Source organism: Sinohyriopsis cumingii, chromosome 1 (assembly GCF_028554795.1).
Source record: "Sinohyriopsis cumingii isolate HCF-2022 chromosome 1, ASM2855479v2, whole genome shotgun sequence".
In the NCBI taxonomy this organism is placed as follows: Eukaryota; Metazoa; Mollusca; class Bivalvia; order Unionida; family Unionidae; genus Sinohyriopsis; species Sinohyriopsis cumingii.
The window spans coordinates 148528151-148549899 of NC_142961.1; the positions used below are offsets into that span (position 1 = coordinate 148528151).

General features: G+C 33.6%; 1 protein-coding gene across 3 annotated transcripts; it reads right to left on the minus strand.

Annotated features, from left to right (window-relative positions):
• Positions 1 to 10181: 10181 nt before the first annotated feature.
• On the minus strand, positions 10182 to 20003 carry LOC149808122 (sentrin-specific protease 3-like). Of its 3 annotated transcripts, XR_016419123.1 has the most exons (6): positions 19883 to 20003; positions 14581 to 14648; positions 14050 to 14112; positions 13485 to 13571; positions 12480 to 12644; positions 10182 to 10812 (listed from the first exon to the last, which is right to left on the minus strand). XR_016419123.1 is itself a non-coding variant. In XM_089949779.1 (5 exons), exons 3-5 carry the CDS (start codon positions 13629 to 13631, stop codon positions 10729 to 10731), a joined length of 396 nt encoding a protein of 131 aa, XP_089805905.1. In that variant the 5' UTR covers positions 13632 to 14112; positions 14581 to 14648; positions 19883 to 20003; the 3' UTR covers positions 10182 to 10728. The 3 variants fall into 3 exon arrangements, 1 of the variants encoding a protein (XP_089805905.1); XR_016419108.1 differs by having other exon boundaries at positions 14050 to 14648; XM_089949779.1 differs by having other exon boundaries at positions 13485 to 14112.
• Positions 20004 to 21749: the final 1746 nt, after the last annotated feature.

The window sequence follows — 21749 nt, forward strand, 5'->3', positions numbered from 1 at the left end:
TTCACTAGGGGATCATGTCTAAATGGTCCAAAATGAAAATGTTACCAATCTTATACCATGGTGGCCATCTTTAAAATCTAGCTATCGCTACTCCTCCTAAATGAATGTTTGTACGGACATAAGGTTTTGACCCAAAGACTAATTAAAGAGATCCGGTCGCTTTATTCTTTCCGTCATTTGATATACCCATAACGGCATATCATTGTCAACATTTTTGGAAAAAGCAAAAATGTTACCCTTCTTCAGATATTTTTTAAAATGTTAACTGATACGCATTGCCTGAAATTGAGTGTTGAATAGAGTCAGGCATGTAATCCAAACAGGAAGATGCATTGCCAACATGACGAATTAGTACATAAAGTTAATGACGTCATTGGAAAGGCTCGAAAATATGTTACACTTCAAAAAATTAGTCAACTTTTGGACCAAAATCGGCAAACCATCAATAGCGTACAAAGTGGGTCAGGGGCGGACAGAGTGGTTGCCCCGGGCGCCAGATGTCTTGGGGTACCAAAACGCTTAGTACGCCACCGTACATCATATGACAATTTCACAACATTTCAATCACCATATATTTAATTTTAGTAGGTCTCATCACCAGCTTAAGACGTAAAAACTTCGGGCTGCTCCTTTGGCTAGAATTATAAACACGGATTTACCCCTATTACTGAAGAGTGTTGTTAAGTATTTTTACGTCTTTTAATTGACTACTCCCTTTTTAGGTACAAGAAGGCGTGTAATTGAAACAATGAAGAGTAACACGCGTATTCATTCTCTGATTCGCCTGGATTTCGTTTCCATTTCAGAGAAAAATTAAGCGAGATGAGTTCAAATTTCCAACAAGTGACGATTTACTCCCAAATTACTCTATTCATATTTCAGTCTTTTAAATTCGTTTGAATAAATATGGAATATCGCAATATTTATTTAGTTTAAGGGACTTTAAAACTGTTTGATATTTTGACATGTTAAAAATTCACCTTTGTTGGCGAGAAAGACGCTGACCTCCAAATCTCGTAAATTTTGACTACATCCTATTTTTAGTCTTCAACTTTTGATCAGCTCCTGGCGTACTATTTTAGGGTTGGTAGGGGAGGTGGCATGCATATGTAATAACGAGATCCCACTAAATCAAAAAAGTTAATATTACTCCTTGAAAATGCATTTTCAAAATATTTAGTAACAATAGTAAACTCGTTTCCAACTAAGTTGGCTTTCAAAACCGGAATAGTCACGATGGTTGGGAAGGGACAATGACGTTTTCCTGCGCGATGCAGATAGAAAGTGTACAAGGGATAAAGCAGAGAAAAACAATGATCTTGAGAAGCAGCTGGACGAGAAGCTTCAAGAGCTTATACATCAATGTAAAGAAAAAGTAATGGTCCTACCACAGGATATTTTATATAATATACAGTGTGTTTTGTATTAACTTTGTATAAAACTACAGGCCTAATTATAACATCGGCTAAATGTTAAAATTTCTTAAATGGATTATTTGCTGGGCAGTGTATAAGAGGACATTTTAGTGGAAATTTCTCAGCACTTGCAGGTATTTGTTTTGTGTTTTTTTTTTTTAAAAAAAACAATATTTATTAATTTTCACTTTATTTAGAAACAAACTTAAACCCATACTTTATAAAACTTGTAATAATTGTTATGCTCATTATGGAGACAATCCTGTTACTGCTTTGTGTCTTGACCCTCAACAAATTTAAAACCTTGGAGAAAAAAAAAACTATTAAAAACTATCAAATTTTAAAATTAAGTGACATCTAACACTGGGCATTACATATGAAAGACTAGGGTTCAATCCCAAATGTAATTTTTTCTCACTTTGTTTACTTTGACCTTCGCTCTTGCATTTGGAACCAAACTTTCATCAAGTGCACCATATTGACCAGTTGTATGTTGTCCGTCCATCAGTTAGCACAATACTGTTATCTCTACTCCTCCAAAACTACTTTGGTCTTGACGTTTTACCTTCAACCCTTTGGTTTTATATCTCTGGTCGATACGAAACCTTTTACCACTTTTCAAAGATCCTACATATAACATTTTGTATGGCGCTAAATAGCCTAATAGTGCTGGTGCGCCGTGAAAACATAATCAATCAATCAATCAGTCAATCGATCAATCAACCAAAACTACTTTGGTGATTGACATGAAACTTGACACACACACATTCATCACAAAGTCCAGTTGGTCGTGAATGAAAACGGTGGCGCTCCGACATCCAATATCAAGATCTTGTTTTGGCTTTTCATTCTGAACGGATGGCAGGGTTCCCACGCTGCTGGGAAATCGGGGAAAAGTCGGGAGAAATGATATTTTTTTCCCGACCGTGAAAAGTTCTCGAATTTTGCAAATATTGACGAAAGTCTGGAAAAAACCGGGAATTTTCCTCCACAACTTGACGCTCGAAACAATTATGTAATTGAGTCGTAACTGAACTGATCGTGACTTAAATCTATCGAGTTATAACCAGAATATTAGGAGGTTGCAATATGGATCATTTGGGTACTTGCCATAAATATACTTGTTGAGATAATCCGAATGCTCAGTGGATTAGATTCGTCTAGTAGACTTTTTGATTCACAGACAGTTCGATATCCGTATCTTTTTTTACATGGAATGTATGAAAACCATTCTAGCATCACAAGAGGCTAACATGATTGACATCATGTTGGTTACTAATTCCTTATTCCCGGTTGAATAAGGAATAAGTAACCAGTTACCGATTGAATAAGGAATAAGTAACCAGTTACTTATTCCCGATTCAACTATTTATACATACATTTGGTTACTGATTCCTTATTCATATCCAGTTGGGTATTCATTATTTATTTACAGTTCCATAAATAATTGGTTATAACTTATTGAAGATTAAAAGCCTTTCAGGGCATGCATTGGTGTTATCGTAACCCAGTTAAAGAAATAAGAGTGTTCTTTGGTGCCAGCTATATATAGCTGACTAGAGACAAATCACGGACTATGTGGAGGAAGGGGTTAGGATATTGATAGGTATACATAATTAGTAATTTGAAATAGGATTAATTAGTTGTGTTAGATGTTGGGGTCGCGTCCTGTTGTGCATGGCGCGAAATATTAATATTTGTGTTCGAAAAGCTTACTAATGGCACAGGTAAACGTGAAACCACAAAAAAAAAACATACAAGTGTGAAATTGATTTCTCTTGTGTGGTCATAATATGCTTAGAGAATAATTATTTCAAGTTTCTACGGGTTTAGGAAGCCCTTAGTTGACCGAATGTTGTCTTGATGTCCTTGGAACTGGGTAAACAAGCATACGGTTAGGTGTATGAAACACGCTCAGCGTGAATCAAATCTAATAATACTTAGTGCGAATTAAACCCGTACCTAAACGATTTCAATTGCAACTTCTGCTGGACAGTTTCTATTCAGAAATCTGTTCCAACATAAGCCAAAGTCATTGAAAGAATTTGTTTAACCGATTTCCAGAAATTGGAGCTACATAACGGGGGGAGGGGGTACAGCATATGCGGCAAGAAGATAATATCTTACTTATACAGGTGGGCCAGTACGTCTCCTCTTTAAAGAGTTTTGACATGGACTTTTCAAAGATATTTTATCTCTAAGTGGTAGTGTCGAGCCACGAAAGAAGTCCTGATGAATCTCATCGAGAGGAATCAGCAAAAAAATGGGACAACCTATGGGCACTGGGTATGAAAAAGACGCACAATTTGGATCGATTGAAAAGATTGTTATTATTGAACCCCTAACTAGAATATATCGATTTCAACGCCTCTCTGAGAATCTCTAGTTAGGGATCTCTTCCAACGGTATGAAAAGTTTTTTAAAAATTCGTCGACCCGATTTCTTGGATTCCGGAGATGAATATATGATAGTTGTAACATAGTCGATTAGCAGATTACCTATTCAGTCCATATTTGGTTCCTACAGTTCACCACCAAAATGATATTGGCATTTATTATTGTAGGATATCTTCTAAACATAGATATATTTGACTCCCAAAAGCATTTTTGACTGTGTTTGTCTAATGCAAGCGGAAAACGTAAGAGGGTCTTTACGGATACCAGGAGTATTTAAAACCGTTATAATCTATGAACAGATTGCAGCCAAACTTTGCGATCCTTGAATCCTTACTTGGAGAATTTTGATTTCAACCCCTGTTTGACAGTCGGTAAAGAGTAACCAATCCCAACAATAGGAAACCTTAGAAGAAAATTAGTCGAGACGATTTCAACGAATTCGCGGTTAAATAAAAGAGGTCGAGCACAATACATGCGATCAGAATATTATAACTCACGTATATAGTTGGGTCTCTATGTCTCCTCTTTAGAGAGTTCTGACAATCGACCTTCCTTGATATTTTATCTCTGCGACAGAGTCTACCCACGAAGGAAGTCCTGACGAATATCGTCGATAGGAAACAACGTTGGGTACCGGGTATAAAAAACATTAAAATCTTCATAGATTGTATCAAACTTTTGCGCTAACTGAACCTCTACTAATAGGATTTTGATTACAACGCCTCTTGGATATTATGTAAATAACAGAAAGAAAAAGTGGAAGAAAACACGTCGAGCCAATTTCGATAAATTCTCTGTTAGATAAAGTTAGTTGAGCACAACACATAACGTAAGACTTTATATTACGTTTGCATTTGAGCTAAGACGTCTCCTCTTTATACAGTTTTTACACAGACCCATCCTTGATAATAAGTGATCACTTGGTTGATTTTGGGAAGTCGGTGTCCTCAGCCCGACTAATTAGCCAATTACCAGGGAAAAACATCACAGACTGCAGTGTTGATGAGATTACAGGGTGGATGGTTTAATTTTAAAGTGAGTTCAGGTCAGAGTACCATAAGTGTCCATGGAAGATGAGTAGTCCCTATTAATACCTAACTATATGTAACGATTATTGAGTGCATGTGCAGTATTCGTGATGGATGACAAGTAAATTGTGCAACAGTGTAATTCAGAAGGGACGGTTTTGTTTTCTGGAGACGTCTTGTGTTGTTGTTATAATGGTAGATATGGTGGAAGGTTATAGGTGAAATAAGGCCTATAAACATAATTTGACTGGCCTGAGGCAGCGAAGGTAAAATAGTTCCCTGTATAGGTGATTGAGTTGTATATTTTCAAGGCGTGAAATACTACCAATACATTGCGGAAATGGAATCAGGAGAAACAGTGGCGAAAACAGCAAAATAAGGGGCGCCTTAGGGGGTACCGGGTATGAAAAACACGCAAATGTTGATAAACTGTATCAATAGTTGTACCCATGGAAACCTTACTTAGAGAATTTTGATTTCAATGCCTTTTATACTGTTTTGAAAAAAGGCCCCTTTCTAACAGCAGAAAAAGTTTAAAGAAAATTCGTCGAGCCGATTTCGAGAAACTCGCGACTAATAAAGGAAGTCGAGCAGATCACATGCCGTAAAGATTATATACATGTGGGCCATTAGTCCCCTCTTTATAAAGTCTTGACACGAAAACTCCATAGATATTTCATAAGAGTGTGCACACATGCTCGTTTATGTGGGAGCCTGATAACGAAAAGCTGCCTTGCTAACATAAATGCTCAATTTGTGGACATTTTCACTATGTTCAAAATAGCTTGTTACATGTACACGAACGTATGGAACCTTTATTTAACTAAACGCTGACACACACGCACATGCAAATACATGTGTGTGCAGGTTTCAAATCTCAATGCATCATAATATGTTATGACGAAAAGAAATTGGAAATTAGTTTTCTAACATTTATTAAATACTATTACCGATGGAATTGTCACTACAAGGTTCAAAACATGAGTAGTTTAAACCGATATATTCGTCATCACTTTTATATCTAACGTCTATTACCATTCAATCCAAACTTATGGTTTTCTGTTGTCTTCATTAGGTTGTTGTGGTTTAAATGTATAAACATTCAATATTTCACCGTTTTATCTGTTGAACATTCATACCTGACATTTGTAAGAAGCAATTGTTCCCAAAACTGTGTCCATTAGTATATAACAGAAGTCATATTGATGATCAGGATATGTTCACAAACATAAAACACAGGATCACAATAATGACATAGCATAATGCTGATATTAAATTAAAATTGACAATAAACAGTTTACTTCGTGCGTTTTCAATTGTCTTCGTCTAGAAGGTGACTTCTTTCAGAGGTCTGCGTTTATATGGCAATTTCAATATATATGGAAAACGATATAAATTCTCACAAACAGAGCCATACAAACAAGGACTATTTCATCGTACAGGAAATTAGTCTTTAAACAAGAGGCACACTATATACTTCTAAGCTGGTTTATATTCCTTAATGGCACTAATGAAAATGGATCGAAACAGGCTATATTTTCAAAGTAATTTTAATTCGCCAGTAACTTCCATCTTACACTTAAATTGACATAGGAGACACCAAACAGTTCCAGTATCATTGTTAGATACTCAATATACCCTCCTGGAGTGGAACATAGAAACTGACCTATACTGGAAACATATTGACTTTCACCGGGGATTCCAGACCAGCTGTCAGCACCAGCATGTAATACAAAATCTCGTTCACGGTATGTAAACATATATGTCTCATGAAACATCTGATTCATGTCAGGTTAATTTCAGTTAGGACCACGGACTGAGGCACATACCGTTGCAAAAATAGGCTAATTTGTAAACATATGCCACAGATCGATTTTTCAGAAATTCGAAAACAGTAGTTGCCTACAAGATCAATCAGAATTTATGATATATGATATAACTATATGTTGGTGAAACCGTTGATTTCAGAAATCTAATGAAAAATCACAGAAGCCATATTGATAACAATAAAATGCGAAAGTTTTGAATAATAAGTGTTACAAAAGCCAGTGTAAATTAATATCAACAAGGCAAACAAAGCAACCAATCACAATGTCAAAATCTACATCTATTAGTGCTTTGTTTTTAACTCTCCAAATACATTATTGTAATAATGTATATATCTATTTTTTCAAATGAATAGTTCTATGAATTTTAATTCTTACAATAACATTCTTAAGACAAAACCTAACTTCACATCATTTCGAAAACTCACAAGTCCTGAGGATTTAATTTTGGTCACTCGATATATTAGCAACAAACATTTGTATATCTTGCTTGAACTAATTATGCTACGATTTGTTTAGCATTTGTTTATTCTTTCAATGATTCATATAAATTAAAGACGGAAAAGTGTCCAAGGCTTAAGTTTACATTTTCTCACTAATTAAAATCGAAACCGCGATCGTGACACTGCAGCAAGGCTATTATCATATACCAAAATACCTTTCACCCACGATTGCCAACAATCTAGATCATACAAATTTGGAGCATCAAAGGCTACTTTCATACATCGTCTTTAATAATAGTTCAAGGAACAATGCCAATAGCCAGTAATTTAAAAGTAGCTTTCACTGATATGATCCTCCCTGTAAATCTACAAGAGTATTCCAAGTTAATCCATCAATGAACCTCTAGCTTGCCCCAGTATCAGGTCCCTTATCCGACATCTAGCAGCATGTATTTCTTCCTATAAAAAAGATTCCATATGGTAAAAAAAACATATTGTTCTTTTGTTTTGTTTATTAAATTTATGTTATGTTTGAATTTTGTCCGTGATGGAGGGTAGAGCTGTGGCCGACCTGAGACTTGTCATGATTTTTTAAGATATGTACTAAAAAGTCAGTTCATGGTCTTAACTTGCTGATGAATTTAATATGTTCTGTAAGCGAACTCCTTTGGTATAATTTGGAATTTTCCAAAAGTGTTTCAGAAAATACTATTACGACATAGGTGAAGTGGGGATGTACATAAAGTGTTTTTCTTATAAATACAGTCGTCATTCCTGTTTTAAGTTCAGTCTGTGAACTGCTGTGTTCAGATATGAATTCAGATGAACTATTTCTTTAAATTATTCATTGGAATTACAAAGTGCTCATTGATCTCTAGGACTAAAATGCTACTTTATGATTATTGAGAACTCATTCAAAGACACGCTGGATTATATTATTGTGATACATCAAGACATTCAAGACTCTTGGTACAACACTGCATTCAAGAATTATGAAATTCCTTCAAAATATTTTATAGTTTCCTAATTGTGATGGAACATTTAGGAATAATTTGGATTTAATTCACAATACTCTTAAAGTTTCAGTTTGTTTTCTAGGGAACAAATTGTCTGTTGAATTTTACTAAACTTGCTTGTTTCTTACTGTTATATAATTTAAGAAGATAGAGTCGTAACATATAAACTGTACGAGAAATTAAGTACACAAAAAAATATTTGAAAATAAAATTATTGGACTAATGTATATATGGATATTCAGACTGATAAGAGCAATTCACCATGGCTACGTCTTTAGTAGTTCGAGCATACACATGATTCACTGGCATATTGATCTAAATATCTAAAAGGTTTTTTTTTTAAAAGAACGGACACTTATATATAACGGATATATTTTTTTTTAAAAATCAACAGTGCAAAAAACGATAAGCTATTATAGATAAATTTCACCAAAAAAAGATCATTAAAAGACGACCTTGAAATAATTACTTAAACAAAATTAAATTATGAGAAACAATTTAGTGACGCTAATTTACTATAAAGAGTTTATTGACAATGCATCATAAATGCATACTTAAACAAATCAAAGGTCTGAAAGTGGAAGGTACATGAATTGGCTCTACATGTACATTCTAAGGAAAAACTCTTGATTAAATAAAGTAATAAAATTGTTTAAGTAAACATTTTAATTCTCATGACAATAATGCTTATATTCGAAAATTAAAGAATTTGAGAGTAGATGAATGTTGATTGCGTACACCATCCGTGACCTTAAATAGACTGCAAGCTTGTCAAGACCACACAATGCACGATATAATAAGGAAACAAACGAACTAAAATTCTTACAAGAAAACTCAGAATTATTGAAATATTTGTTACAAAATGATACTTCTGAACTGAGTCAAATACTACCAATCTGTAATGTTTATACAATACTCCCACTCCATTAATATCCACTCTATCAATACGCGGAGGACTTGTTTTAAGGAAAATAAAAAGTGCTTCATTTTGTTATGAAAACAGTAAATAATTGTACCAAATATTTTAAGCGCAACAATTGAAAGATGCATTGTCCTAGTCAGAATGAATATAAATATTTCATCTTCCTTCACTTCTATTTCCATAAAAATAATGATATGTGATAAACAGAGTTTCAAATGGGTAATGATTTAATAATGAATTTACGAAAGTAGTTGAATAATGTACAGCTTTTGCGAGCCTTTTGAGAGCCTCTATTTATTTATCTAGTAATAAGGCCATGAATTACACTGGCACGAAATGAAGAAGAATGCGATAGTTGGTTTTGTCGTAAGGAAAATATAATAAAAATAAAATCTACGTTTTCTATAGGTCATAAGAGGAAATATTTCATTTGCTTGGTGGAAAAATTCTGAATTAATGTTTTTACTTCAATGGGGAAATATTGCCTTATATCAAACTAATAAAAATACTAATATCCTCTTTGTATCAATGTACCCAGAATAACATAACGTAGCCACATAAAACCTTTCATATTCAAACGCAGAAGTGTTATAGAGTTAGTTGCATGTTGTAGTCTGTCCACTTATCAATTGCACCATGAATGTTACATTTTAGTAACAAATGATAACAGTCTTATGCAATGGGCTAGTCAATTTTCGCCACCTTACGATATAGAATTAATGTTTTATTTCCACCCTCCGTAAATGAAACTAATAATAAATAATTCAGTCCTCAAATTAATACGGAGAGCAACATTATACACCTGATGACGTGGAAAAGAAAATAAGATGGTTGGAAAAAAGGGTTGGGAGCAATTTATTAGATTGTACATACCAGTTCCAATTTCTTGTCATAGGTTAGCTAACACCAAATTTCTTCTGATACGAACGCCTTGAATAAGGTCAGTGTAGCAAAATAGTGAAATAAATACACTGTTACCAAGTTCCGTATAATATAACATTTGATACTGTTATGGTTATGTTGCTTTATAAGAAATGCACACACACACAATGCATGTGTGTATATATATATATATATATATATATATATATATATATATATATATATAGACAGAGAGAGAGAGAGAGAGGGGGGAGGGAGAGAGATGTTTGGGGGCGTGTCTACCATAAAATAAAAATATTCTATAGCAATATTCACAAAATGCACAGTATTGCGAAAAATTATACACAACTTACTTGCTTGTCGCTTCATGCGTAGACAACTGTTACATTTGTGTAGCCTCTTTGCTAAGTAATGTACTGTCTCTTTTAGTTTGCTAAAATATTGTTAGCTTGCTGTGAATTAAGGAATTTCACCTGTGCATGACAATCATGATTATTTTTCCGAATTTTTGAACGCTTTTCATAAAAGTACACGACAAGCTAATGTATGTCCTGGGAGCTTTAATAATGTATTTTGTTGTTGGCAAGTTGTTGGAAATTGATATTACAGCAAATTTCATACTTTATTTCTGTAAGAATTTTAATACCTTTATAATAAAATTGTTTAAAGTGAGAACAATTTTTTTCATCAATAGTTTAGTGATAAGTTTTTGTCAGTTATTCTCTTTGAAATTTAAGGAAAATACAGGTGAAAAAGTGTTATAAATAGTTTTACTACATAGTGGTTACTTAAAAGAAATCTTACTTCATTCTGTTTACAATTCCCAGGTTATATCCACCAGCTGGATCCAAGAAAGAAATTCTCTTTTGCATGGGAAATAAAACCTAGGACATACAATATGATACGACAGATTTACATCATTCTATTCAACAAGTCTGCATTAAAAATGTGCTAACCAGTCTCTACAATGTGTGGAAATTCCTTTGCATAATTTTCACATAGACTCATGTAACCATCTCTTTAATTGAATTGTATGATGATAAGCAATCCATTAAATTGAACTTTTGGTTGTCATGTTTAAGAAACACTCAGTCAGGAAATATTTATCTAAATATTATACAATGTTAACAAAGCATTCTGCATGTAAAAATGAAGCACAAAGTAAATTGATGACAGTGTTCATCTTTGTAACTTCTATCGCCATTATTTAGATAAGAGAAAATAACATTTCGTAGACATACTACATGAAAATTTATATGCATGTTCCAATCACTGAGAAATACATACTGATGATAAAAGTTAAAATATTGTCTGAAAAATTAATTCATCTATATTCTCTGGATGATATAATAATGATAGTCAACGGTCATTAAGCAACAACTTTCGACCGTTGTTAAAAGTCTATGCTCTTCAAATAAGTAACATAAATGAATGAAAAGCAACAAGCTGTGTAAAATTCAACAAAGAATGTATTTGTCTTGATTACTTAATAAAAATTAAAAAATAAATAGAACTTAAGGTATTGCAAATTGAATTCTAAAATAATCATAGAATTACAGACACAAGTCCTGATAATAAACTAAGAATAAACTTTAGTGTAAATCCAAATTAAGTCCAATGCATGTCATGGTGGTATGCCAACAGTCTTTGGTTGACATACAGTAATACAATTCCAGGTTTGAATTCTCAATAAATCACGTTAAATGCCTCTGTCCAAGCATATTATATGTTATAAACACTATATTTCCAGAAGAAGAAAAATAAATGACTGAATTATATAATTTGGAGAAAAAAAATTCCAGAATAAATGAACTTCTGGACGCAAAATTGATTCTTCTAGATCTTAAAGCACGAATGAATAATCTTTCCAGTAACAAGATTATATAGTCCTCTACTTGACCTCAGGTCAGAATTAACAATTTTTAAAAGGATTACCTAATGGAAAATAACCTTCTAGAAAGTTCGTAATGTTTACCAAAATAAATCTTTAGTGATTATTAGAAAATCTGTTACCAAAATTGAAATAAATAATATGGACTATGTCAGGTACACCAGGTAAATTGTAGGAAAATCCAATAACCTAGACGCAGACCAAAATAAACAGGTATTCTTCCATTAATAATAATCATGATATTAAACCCTTACAAACAGTGAATACTTCATCTGTGTATTAGTTGTTTACAGGATAAAATTAAAACAATGAATAATTCAGGTGAAGTAGAAAAAAATTGATTTTGGACAAGTCCAACATATAATGTTACATTACAATAGTTTATTGCAAAATAAAAAATAACAAACAATGCAAGTCAGATATATATAACACCATAACTATTAACACTGCATAATTAATGAATGTGTACCTATGTAAAGAAATGCATTTTATATTAAATACTAACTGATTTCATATATAATTACAGTGGTATGGATATATATATATATATATATATATATATATATATATATATATATATATATATATATATATATATATATATATATATATATATATATATATATATATATATATATATATATATAATCTTAAACTTACGACAAGGGACCAGTATCCTGGTCTATTGATAGGAATAAATAAATCTTCCTTGTGGTTTCTTCCATCTGGGAGTTCCACTTCTTTTTTGCACATATAGAATGAGTCAATGCATAAAGCCTTCCCCTCACAATCTCTTTCGATGATCGCCAGGAAAGCATTTATTACCTATTAAAGGGAAAGTATTATCTTCCAAATACATTAAAATCCTGTATTAAGTTTTACAACATTTTAGAGCCACGCTTATTATTGTACACATAACATGTAATGGACGTATTACAAACCTGTGCCACTTTGCAAAATAAATTATTAACACATATTTGCATTTCTATGTGAAAACAACAGTGCAGACGTAGAAAATGATTGTTGCAATAGACTTTATCATACAAACGAACCCAAAGAAAACAAACATTTTAAAATAGTGAAAAACTAAAAAAGCAGATATATGTCGTTTTTGTAAAACAAGTGTATTATTATTCTAGTTTATCACTTAAAAATGTATATGCCAATTAAGACGTCAAGAAATTAAATTCCAAAACCTGTATTAAGCTTCAACGACATCCAACATCTCACAAAAATTTCGCATTAGTAATAGATACATTGTAATAAGATCTAAATTTCATTGTAACTGAATGATTGCAATTTATCTTTCATAGAAGCTAAGCTGTCTTGCTTTAAAGAGAATAAACAAACTCTTAAAAGAAAAACTTGTATGCACATTCTTAGAATTTTGATCTATTTAAATATGTATGAATAAACAAATACAGGAAATAATATTAGTGTCTACTTAAACAAGTGAATGTCAGATTTTCGCATAATTTCAATGAAAGATGTTTGTGTTTGGTATAAAGGCCTTTTCTTTAGCTTAATAAATTTTCAGTTAGAAACAAACATTGCTAGCCTTTCATAAGTTTCTGATAAAAAGAAAAATGAAACCGTCTTCAAATATTGATAATGCATCGCCTGAAAGTTTCCATTTCTATTAGATCTTCAAAATATTTTGGTTACCTGGTCATTGATCCAGTTCTTTCCTTCCAAAGTTTTCAAGTCACTCTCGTACAACAAGACTTTGCCAACTTTGATGATAGCATCATTCTGTTTTAAAACAAAATAGTGGAAAGCAATGAAAAAACTAGTGATACAATCTATTAACATTTGCGGATTTTCAATACCCGGTACCCATAGCGCGCCCTTTATTTCGCTGATTCCTTTCGATGAAATTCATCAGGACTTCTTCGAAGGTGGACTCTGTCCCCTAGAGACAACATATAAAAGAAAGACCCATATAAAATCTCTAAAGAGAGAAGGAAATTGCCCAAATGTATACATAATATAAAATCTTACGTCAAGTGTTGTACTGGACCTCATATACCTAGCTGCGAATTTCTCGAAATCGGCTTGACAAATTTGCTTCGAACTTTTCCTGCTGTTAGAACGGGTCCTTAAATAGATACTATCTAAGAAGGTACGATGAAATCAAAATCTTTCAAAGAAGGAGCACAATTAGTACAAACTAGTCAAACGATCTACTAACATTTGCGTGTTTGTCATAAACGGTACCCAAAGTGCTCACCTTTTTTCGCCGATTCCTCTTGACGAAATTCGTCTGGGCTTCCTTTGTAGGTTGAGTCTATCCCTTAGAGATGAAATATTAAACAATGATCCGTGTCAAAATTCAATGAAAAGGGGATGTAATGGTCCAAATATATACGTAAGATATAATCTTCTTGCGGCATGTGCTGTACTCGACATTTTTTATTTAGTCTAGAATTTCGCGAATATGCCACAATGAATTTTCTTCAAACGGTATCTACTTCTATATCACAAGAGATAAAATATCAAAGAAGGCTCCATGTAAAAACTTTAAAAAAGGGGACATAACTGTCACGAATGTAAACTTAAGATATAATCTTACAGCATGTGATGTGCTCGACTTACATTAAGTAGACTCGAATTTCTCGACGAATTATTTTCTACTTTTTTCATGCTGTTAGCTAGATATTATCCAAAAGGCCTTGAAATCAAAATCCTCTAAATAGAATTTCAATTGGTACAAAATTGCGATTCAATCTATTAAAATTTGCGTGTTTTTCATAACCTTTACCCTTCGGACGCCCCTTGTTTCGTTGCGTCCTATCGACGAAATTCGTCAGAACTTCCTTCATGGGTGGTCTGTATTCAATAGAGACAAAATATTAAAGAAGGTCTATTTTCAAAACTCTATAAAGAGGGGATATAGAGTCCCAACTGTATACGTAAGATATAATCTTCCCATCGCATCTGTTGTACTTGACCTCTTTTATCTAGCCGCGAATTCCTTGAAATCGTCTAAACGAATTTTCTTCTATCGTTTCCTACTGTTAGGACGGGTTCTTCTCTAGGTACTTTGAAACAGGGGTTCATATCAGAATTCTCTAAGTAAGGGTTCAAGCATAGCAAAGATTGACTGCAATCTGTTCATCGACTTAACGGTTTTTAATACTACTGGTATCCATAAAGACTAGGGGTGAAACGATACACCCGTGCTGCGTATCGATACGATTCACGATACGCTGCCTGTGATACGATACATATCGATACACATATGATCTTGGTGATTTTCCATCTTTGGAAGGTTGGTGGTGCCTTTTCATATAGAACTTTTGGTCCTAATTTCAGTATGACAGATAGACATATAGTTATTATATATTTATATGCAATTCTTACTGATGAGAAAATAGCAACAATACTTTCAAACAGACTACCTGTTGGTTGCAATGAGTTTTATCTAACGTTCTAGGCCATTTACTTGTGGCTCCATTTAACTCCCTTTGTTTTGTACAACATGAATGATTTGAAAACATCTTAGTACCAATTCCGTGTCTCAGTTACACTTGGAAGGTATTATAATATTATCTTCAAAACAGAAGAAATAATGTAATTTCCTCGTGCAAAGAAAATCTCATCTGCATCAAATTTGGGCATGAGAATAAGGTTGAATACCGACAAAATCTATACATTTTACTTCCTGCAGATGCAAAATACTGCTGCAGCTACATGTACTTGTATTTGTTAGTGAAGAAGGAAAACTATTGACTGCACCCAGTCCTATTCTACAATTTTTTTTTAAGACTTCCACAAGGTGATAAATTTGAGCAGTTTGCAATCTGTCCCATCGCTGATTCTATGCATATTTCATTTGTTTAATTAGTGCCTTCATTCACTGGTTAAATATCTCTGCATTAAAAAGAGAAATAACAATTTATTCCCAGTGAACAATTTAAGGAGATATGATGACAGGATTTTATCTTAAGGTTGACCTCCCTGTTATGTGTATTTGATTTACTTGTATCTGATTTAATATATATTTATTTCAATTTAATTGTTTGTCAGTTTTAATTTTTTAGTTTTTATTACAGGCTATTGTAATGTAAATTTATTCTCTAGAGATAATACTTTTTTCAGAAAATAGTTTGACCTTGACTGTTTGTTTTATAAACACCAGGTGTTGATCTAAATCCTAACCTTGTTTCAAAATTTGTGGCAACCACGTAAACAAGTTCTGTCTTTATTTTAAAATGATTGGTTGTTGTTGAGGTCATGATGGGACTTCGTCTTTAAGATATAAACATTTTATTTTTTGGGTAGAGAAAAATGATTGGTTTTCGTCAGGGTCACACTGGGTAGACGTGATCTGTAATACGTACTAATTTCTATAAACTTCCAGAACATGATCATGTGACCCCCTTGTTTACGTTTAGAAGACATATAACCTATGTTTTAGAGAATTATTCTCAGTAGAAGCTGGGGTGTTAAACTGGAAGTTGTATGTTGTGCTGTTTGGAGTTATTTCAAATTACTTGAATTGGAATTATTTCAAATTACTTGGATTCAAAAGGATTAATTCTGTGATTTTTCTGGAAAATACGTGTGCTCTTGTGAAATTGATGAATAAGGACAGTTTTTTATAAACATTTATTCAGCTATCAAAAACCGGTGTTATAATTCTTGTTTCTACAAGGAACTGTAGAATTCAACACAAAAGATTTCATTCTACGTCATCGTCTTCCATCTTGGATTCTTCGTCGGGATTCGAACTTGAAGTCAGTAGAACATTTTGTTATTAGGACTTCAAAATTTTTATTCTTGGATTATTCTAGGATTATTTTGGATTTGATTATATAAGACTGTAAGTTCAAATTTTTGTCATTTTTACAGAATTTTTCCAGGAAAATAAGTTATTGTATCTTTTTTTTCAAAGCTTGTTCTTTTCACTCTTTCTTGTGTTACTGTTTATTCGAACCTAAACACGTGACATATCACTCCCTCTTTATCAAAGTTTTAAGAACGGGGAGGACGAAACGGTCATAGGTCAATATTTATCTAAACTTCAATATCTGTCTCTCATTCTTCCTGCTCCACTTTCTTAGCGCTGTACTGAAATCAACATCTTTGACAGATGTCACCTCTAGTTATATAAGCATTAATCTGTTAATTATTTCTGGGCATACTCTGCTCCTTTTCTTTGTATCAATATTGTTCTGTGCTTTTGTCTCAAGGGGCATATACATAGCTAGCTTTGTCAGCTTGAATATGTTGGGAAACTCATCTTTGTGACAGTCATGTACAATTTTCCAGAGCTCAGATATTATCTTTTGGATATATCTGCTCCAAAAATAGGACTTTTCACTTACATAAACTTACGTTGTTAAACCTGTAGTTTACTGACAAAGGTATTAAAGTAAATATCTTTACTTATGAATTTCATTTTTTACTCTTACTTCATTCATGTTATCTTAACCCTGATATGGATACATGTATATGGTTTTGTATCACAGGGCGAAATTAATTAATTAAAAGAAAGAAAATTGCATTATACTTTTAAATTGTTTTGATTTAAATTTGGCTCAGTATTCTCTGCCCTTTGTACATTTACTTTCGAAATACCATTGAAAGGGTAATGCTGTCTATTTTTTGCCCATCCAGCGTGTACCTCTGACTCGTATTTAACACCATTTCGGGTTCAAAATCACTCACTGGTATCTCCGTTAGCGCTTTACCAGCTCCAATAATCTGATACACTTCATAACTTTAAAGGTTATTGTCATCATCACTCTAATCAGCAAGTATTTGCCGAACGGATCGTAATGAACCACGCCGGGATTCAGACATTATGGGTTTTCTAGGCAGCCCGTATTTTAAACACGCAGTTGTAAAACTGCCTCCATGAATGGCTCAAACTTAGCCATAACGCTTATTCTTGGGCACGTTGTGCTAATCAAATTTAGTTTCACAACCATTCATGTCGTGCTTGTGGAACCCAGATGTGGAACAGTTGCTATCCGAAAAAAAGATGTCGTGACTAAAACGGTTACATAAAAATGGATACTTTGCCGAACACATTTTCATATGTTGGACTTATCGCGTTTCACTGTTCTCCAAGCGCACGAATTCGTACAAATTTTGCACGATTCGCGCAATGGCACACCCTGACAGCATCTCCGCTTAAGTACTTGACATATCTAATGACTTTCCCGTGAAGTCTCTCTCTTGATCTGCGAATACTTCCTGTTTGTAACGCAGAGAATAAGCTATGTTGACTTCTGATTGGTGGTTATTGTTTATCCTGGACCGGAAACGCAATAACCACAAATTAGAATTCAATGTAGCGTTTTTTTACCGTGCAACACACCGGTAGGGTAGCTTTCAAATCGGCCAAAGGAGTCAAGATACAATTCAAAGTAGAAACTTCGCGTGAAAGTGGTTATTTAATGAGCAAAGTACTTAATTATACATGTGGGACACGTTTGGAATGTATAGTATATGCTGATCATACTTCTGGGTTAAGATAATTAGCATGGAATTGGGGGGGGGGACAGATTACGAACCATGTCACTGATAACTTGTAGTCCGCGAGTGCGTATTCTCCAATAGCCTTTTTCGTGTTAACTAATAAACATGAGTGCCTGTGACTGCAAATGCTGTTTCAGATGGATTTTAATTTGACAGAACAACAAGGTAGCTAAAAATAATTATTCAAAACTGCTGAAGGCTAAACTAACATGCATACGGGGGGGGGGGGGGGGCAAGTGGCCGAGTGTTCGAAAGCGCTTACCGTTACGAATCACTTCCATCTCACTTCTGTCTTCGTAGATTCGAGTCTCGGGTTCGGCCAGTGTGGGTATGTGAGAAAACTTGCCAGCAGCTTCTCGTGTGTCAGTGCTTCTTTCCCGGGTTGTCCCGGGGTTCTTATTCCACCATTTATACTTGCCGCCATGTATGGCCTATCTTGTGCTGAAAAATAACGTTAAACCTTACAGCAACAACAACAACATGCATACCACAAGTATCGTTTTGTATCGATATGTGTGTCGTTTCAGCAAATGTATCGATGCATCGATATATCGATGAATCGTTTCGCCCCTAGTAAATACCTTCTTGGTTTTCCGCTTGCTTTAGACGAACAGCCAATAATGTTTTTGGTAGTGAAATATATCGTTGCGTAGAAGATATGTAACAATGATCAATGTCAAAATCATTTTAGGGGTGAACCAGATATGGACTGAAGAGGTAATCTCCTAATGGATTTTGTTATAACTGTCATATATTGATCTCCGGATTCCTAGAAATCGGGCCGATGAATTTTCATTTAAATTTTCCTGCAGCTGGAACACATCTAAAGAGGAATTTAAATCAATATCTTCTAAGTAGGGATTCATTAATTACAATCTATTTTAATCGATCCAAAATGTGCGTGTATTTCATGCCCAGTACCTGTAGGTTGCCTTTTTTCGCTGATTTCCTCTCAACAAAATGTCCTCTGAAGAAAATTTGTCAAAAAAGGTCCATGTCAAAACTCTTTAAAGAGGCGACATAATGACCCACCTGTATAAGTAAGATATAATCTTCTTGCGGCATGTGCTGTACTGAACCCCACCCCTTTATGTAGCCCCAATTTCGAGAAATCGGCTCGACGAAATTTTTTAATCATAAATTTCGCTTCTGGTAGAACAGATCCCTGAATAGAAACTATCCATGAGACGCTGAAAACAAAATTGTCAAGGTACGGGTTCAATTCTTACTAAAGTGTTGATAGAATTGATCGAAACTGAGCGTGTTTTCAAAAACCTACTCATATGCTTGTTTTCCCAGTTCCAAGGCCTTCAAGACAACAGTCGATGTCAAGTGAAGGCTTCCTAAACTCGTAAATACTTGAAAGCATTCTTCTCTAAGCACATTTTGACCAAACAAGAGAAATCTCCAATTTCACACTTGTATGGTTATTTGTATTTTCACGTTTCCTTGAGTCATTAGTAAGCTTTGCGAATCCGAATAGTATTAATTCACGCGATGCAGCACAAGACACAACCCAAACACCTAACACAACTAATTAATCATATCTCAAATTACTAAACGTGTATACCTACCAACGTCATAATCTCTTCCTACACATAGTCCGTGATCTTTCTTTATTAGGTCTAGTTACATACGGCTGGCACCAAACGAACACTCATATTTCTCCAGCTGGGTTAGAATAACAACCATTTGTTTTGTTTTATATTGGGTTTAATGGCACTTTGGGCGACGTATCATTGGCTATATCATGCCAAGGAAATAAGAGTAAACTCCCTTCCCTATTCATAAAACAAAAGCAAGAACACGGAAATGAGACAGCTGTTACTTTGGGTGACAATGCTGATCTTTAATTCATACATTTCTTACATCGTGTGTTTGATGGTTAGTTTTAGTCACGTGTCGTGTGTTTAAATACTGAGTAATGTACATACTGTTTGACTTATGGTATTTTCCGTTTCTCAAATCTCCTTTATGCAGCTGTCAGACTAATAATATTTGCTTATTATATGATCATGTAACAATAATTGTTATATACGGCATTTGCATGTGATTAGAACCTTCTTAATGAAACTTATCCCTTCTGTACCTTGCAAATGTTTTCACACAACTAAAGACGTCTGATCCACATATGCTTTTTATATAAAACTTGCCCTGCAGATGAGATGAAAAAATCTAAAGAAATTACTGGTTCGAACAATCTTCTGTTCAAATCAAAGAGAGAGAAAATAATAAATAATAATGAAAAAAAGTTAGTCTCCCTAGTTGTAACAGTACTTTTGAAGTTATAAGACACACAATTATAATTAAACAATGTATTTTACTATTATTCCTATTTCGATTGTTTCTCAAGAACAACAATCCTTTGAAGTCGGAGATTTAATATATAATATTATTTTCTGGCATATTAGTTCCACGGATTCTGAATATTTTATTTTTTCATGATATGACGTAATTCATCGAATGATAGATAGAGCGGGTAGAACATAGGTTACACCGCACTTCACCCGAGGTGGAATCTGGAGTTGTCGTTTCATTCTGGCGTGCCGAACGTGTGTGAAGTCATTGTGCCAAAAGGCATTCGATTATTTTGATCTGTTATTGCTGTAACGAAGACCACCAGCACGGTCTAATGTGCAGTAATAGATTGTTGCGATCGACGCAAGATCATTTAAAAATGCAACCTTGTAATCCAAATGATACAAGATAACCTTTTTAAATGCAAATTACTAATGTTTTTGTTACTTATTTATGGTTTTAAATTAACTAACAGAAAATAACCATCAGTTTTTGTTAACTTCAAGAAATAATTTTTTTTTCCATAATACAAGGTGAAATTTTAAAATGAACTTACAGCATTGTGAACTAAATTCCAAATAGTCCTGAACGTTCAATCATAATAAAAGTATAAAACTATAAAGTCTCTAACGAATTCACAACAATATTGATTTAGTCCTGACTAAAGCAGTTTGGAATTCCAAAGAATACTTTAAATATATAAATTGAATCCTACCATGCATCTGTGGTCTTAAAATAAGTAATAAGCGGTGAGAAGCAACAAGCTTTTAAAATTCGACAAATACTTCATTTCCCTGGAATACAAAGTTTAAAGGTAATAAAAAGTGAGTGAAATTCCAAATATCCCTAGAATTACAGATACAAGTCGTAATAAATATATTTCTGAATAAAATGTATTGAAAATCCAAATTAAATCCAACACTGAAAGTGATGATATGCCTGTAGTGGCCCGTATAGTGGTAATGTGTCAACAGTCATTTGACGGATAGCAATAATACAGTCCTAGAATTAAATCCTTATCTGAGATTTAAGTATAAATTCAAATTTCTATTTCCAAGAATGTTATTTTTGAAGAGCACTTTGAATACTTTTAGAGGAATCACTTGAGTTAAGTAATTTGAATAAAGAAATTCAAGCCCTACT

Coding starts and splice junctions, on each gene's coding strand:
- LOC149808122 (XM_089949779.1), bottom strand. CDS start 13,631: ATGTTAATAGATTGTATCACTAGTTTTTTCATTGCTTTCCACTATTTT. Junction 12,645..13,484: donor AGAACTGGATCAATGACCAG/GTAACCAAAATA, acceptor TCCCTTTAATAG/GTAATAAATGCTTTCCTGGC. Junction 10,813..12,479: donor CAGGATACTGGTCCCTTGTC/GTAAGTTTAAGA, acceptor TGTATGTCCTAG/GTTTTATTTCCCATGCAAAA.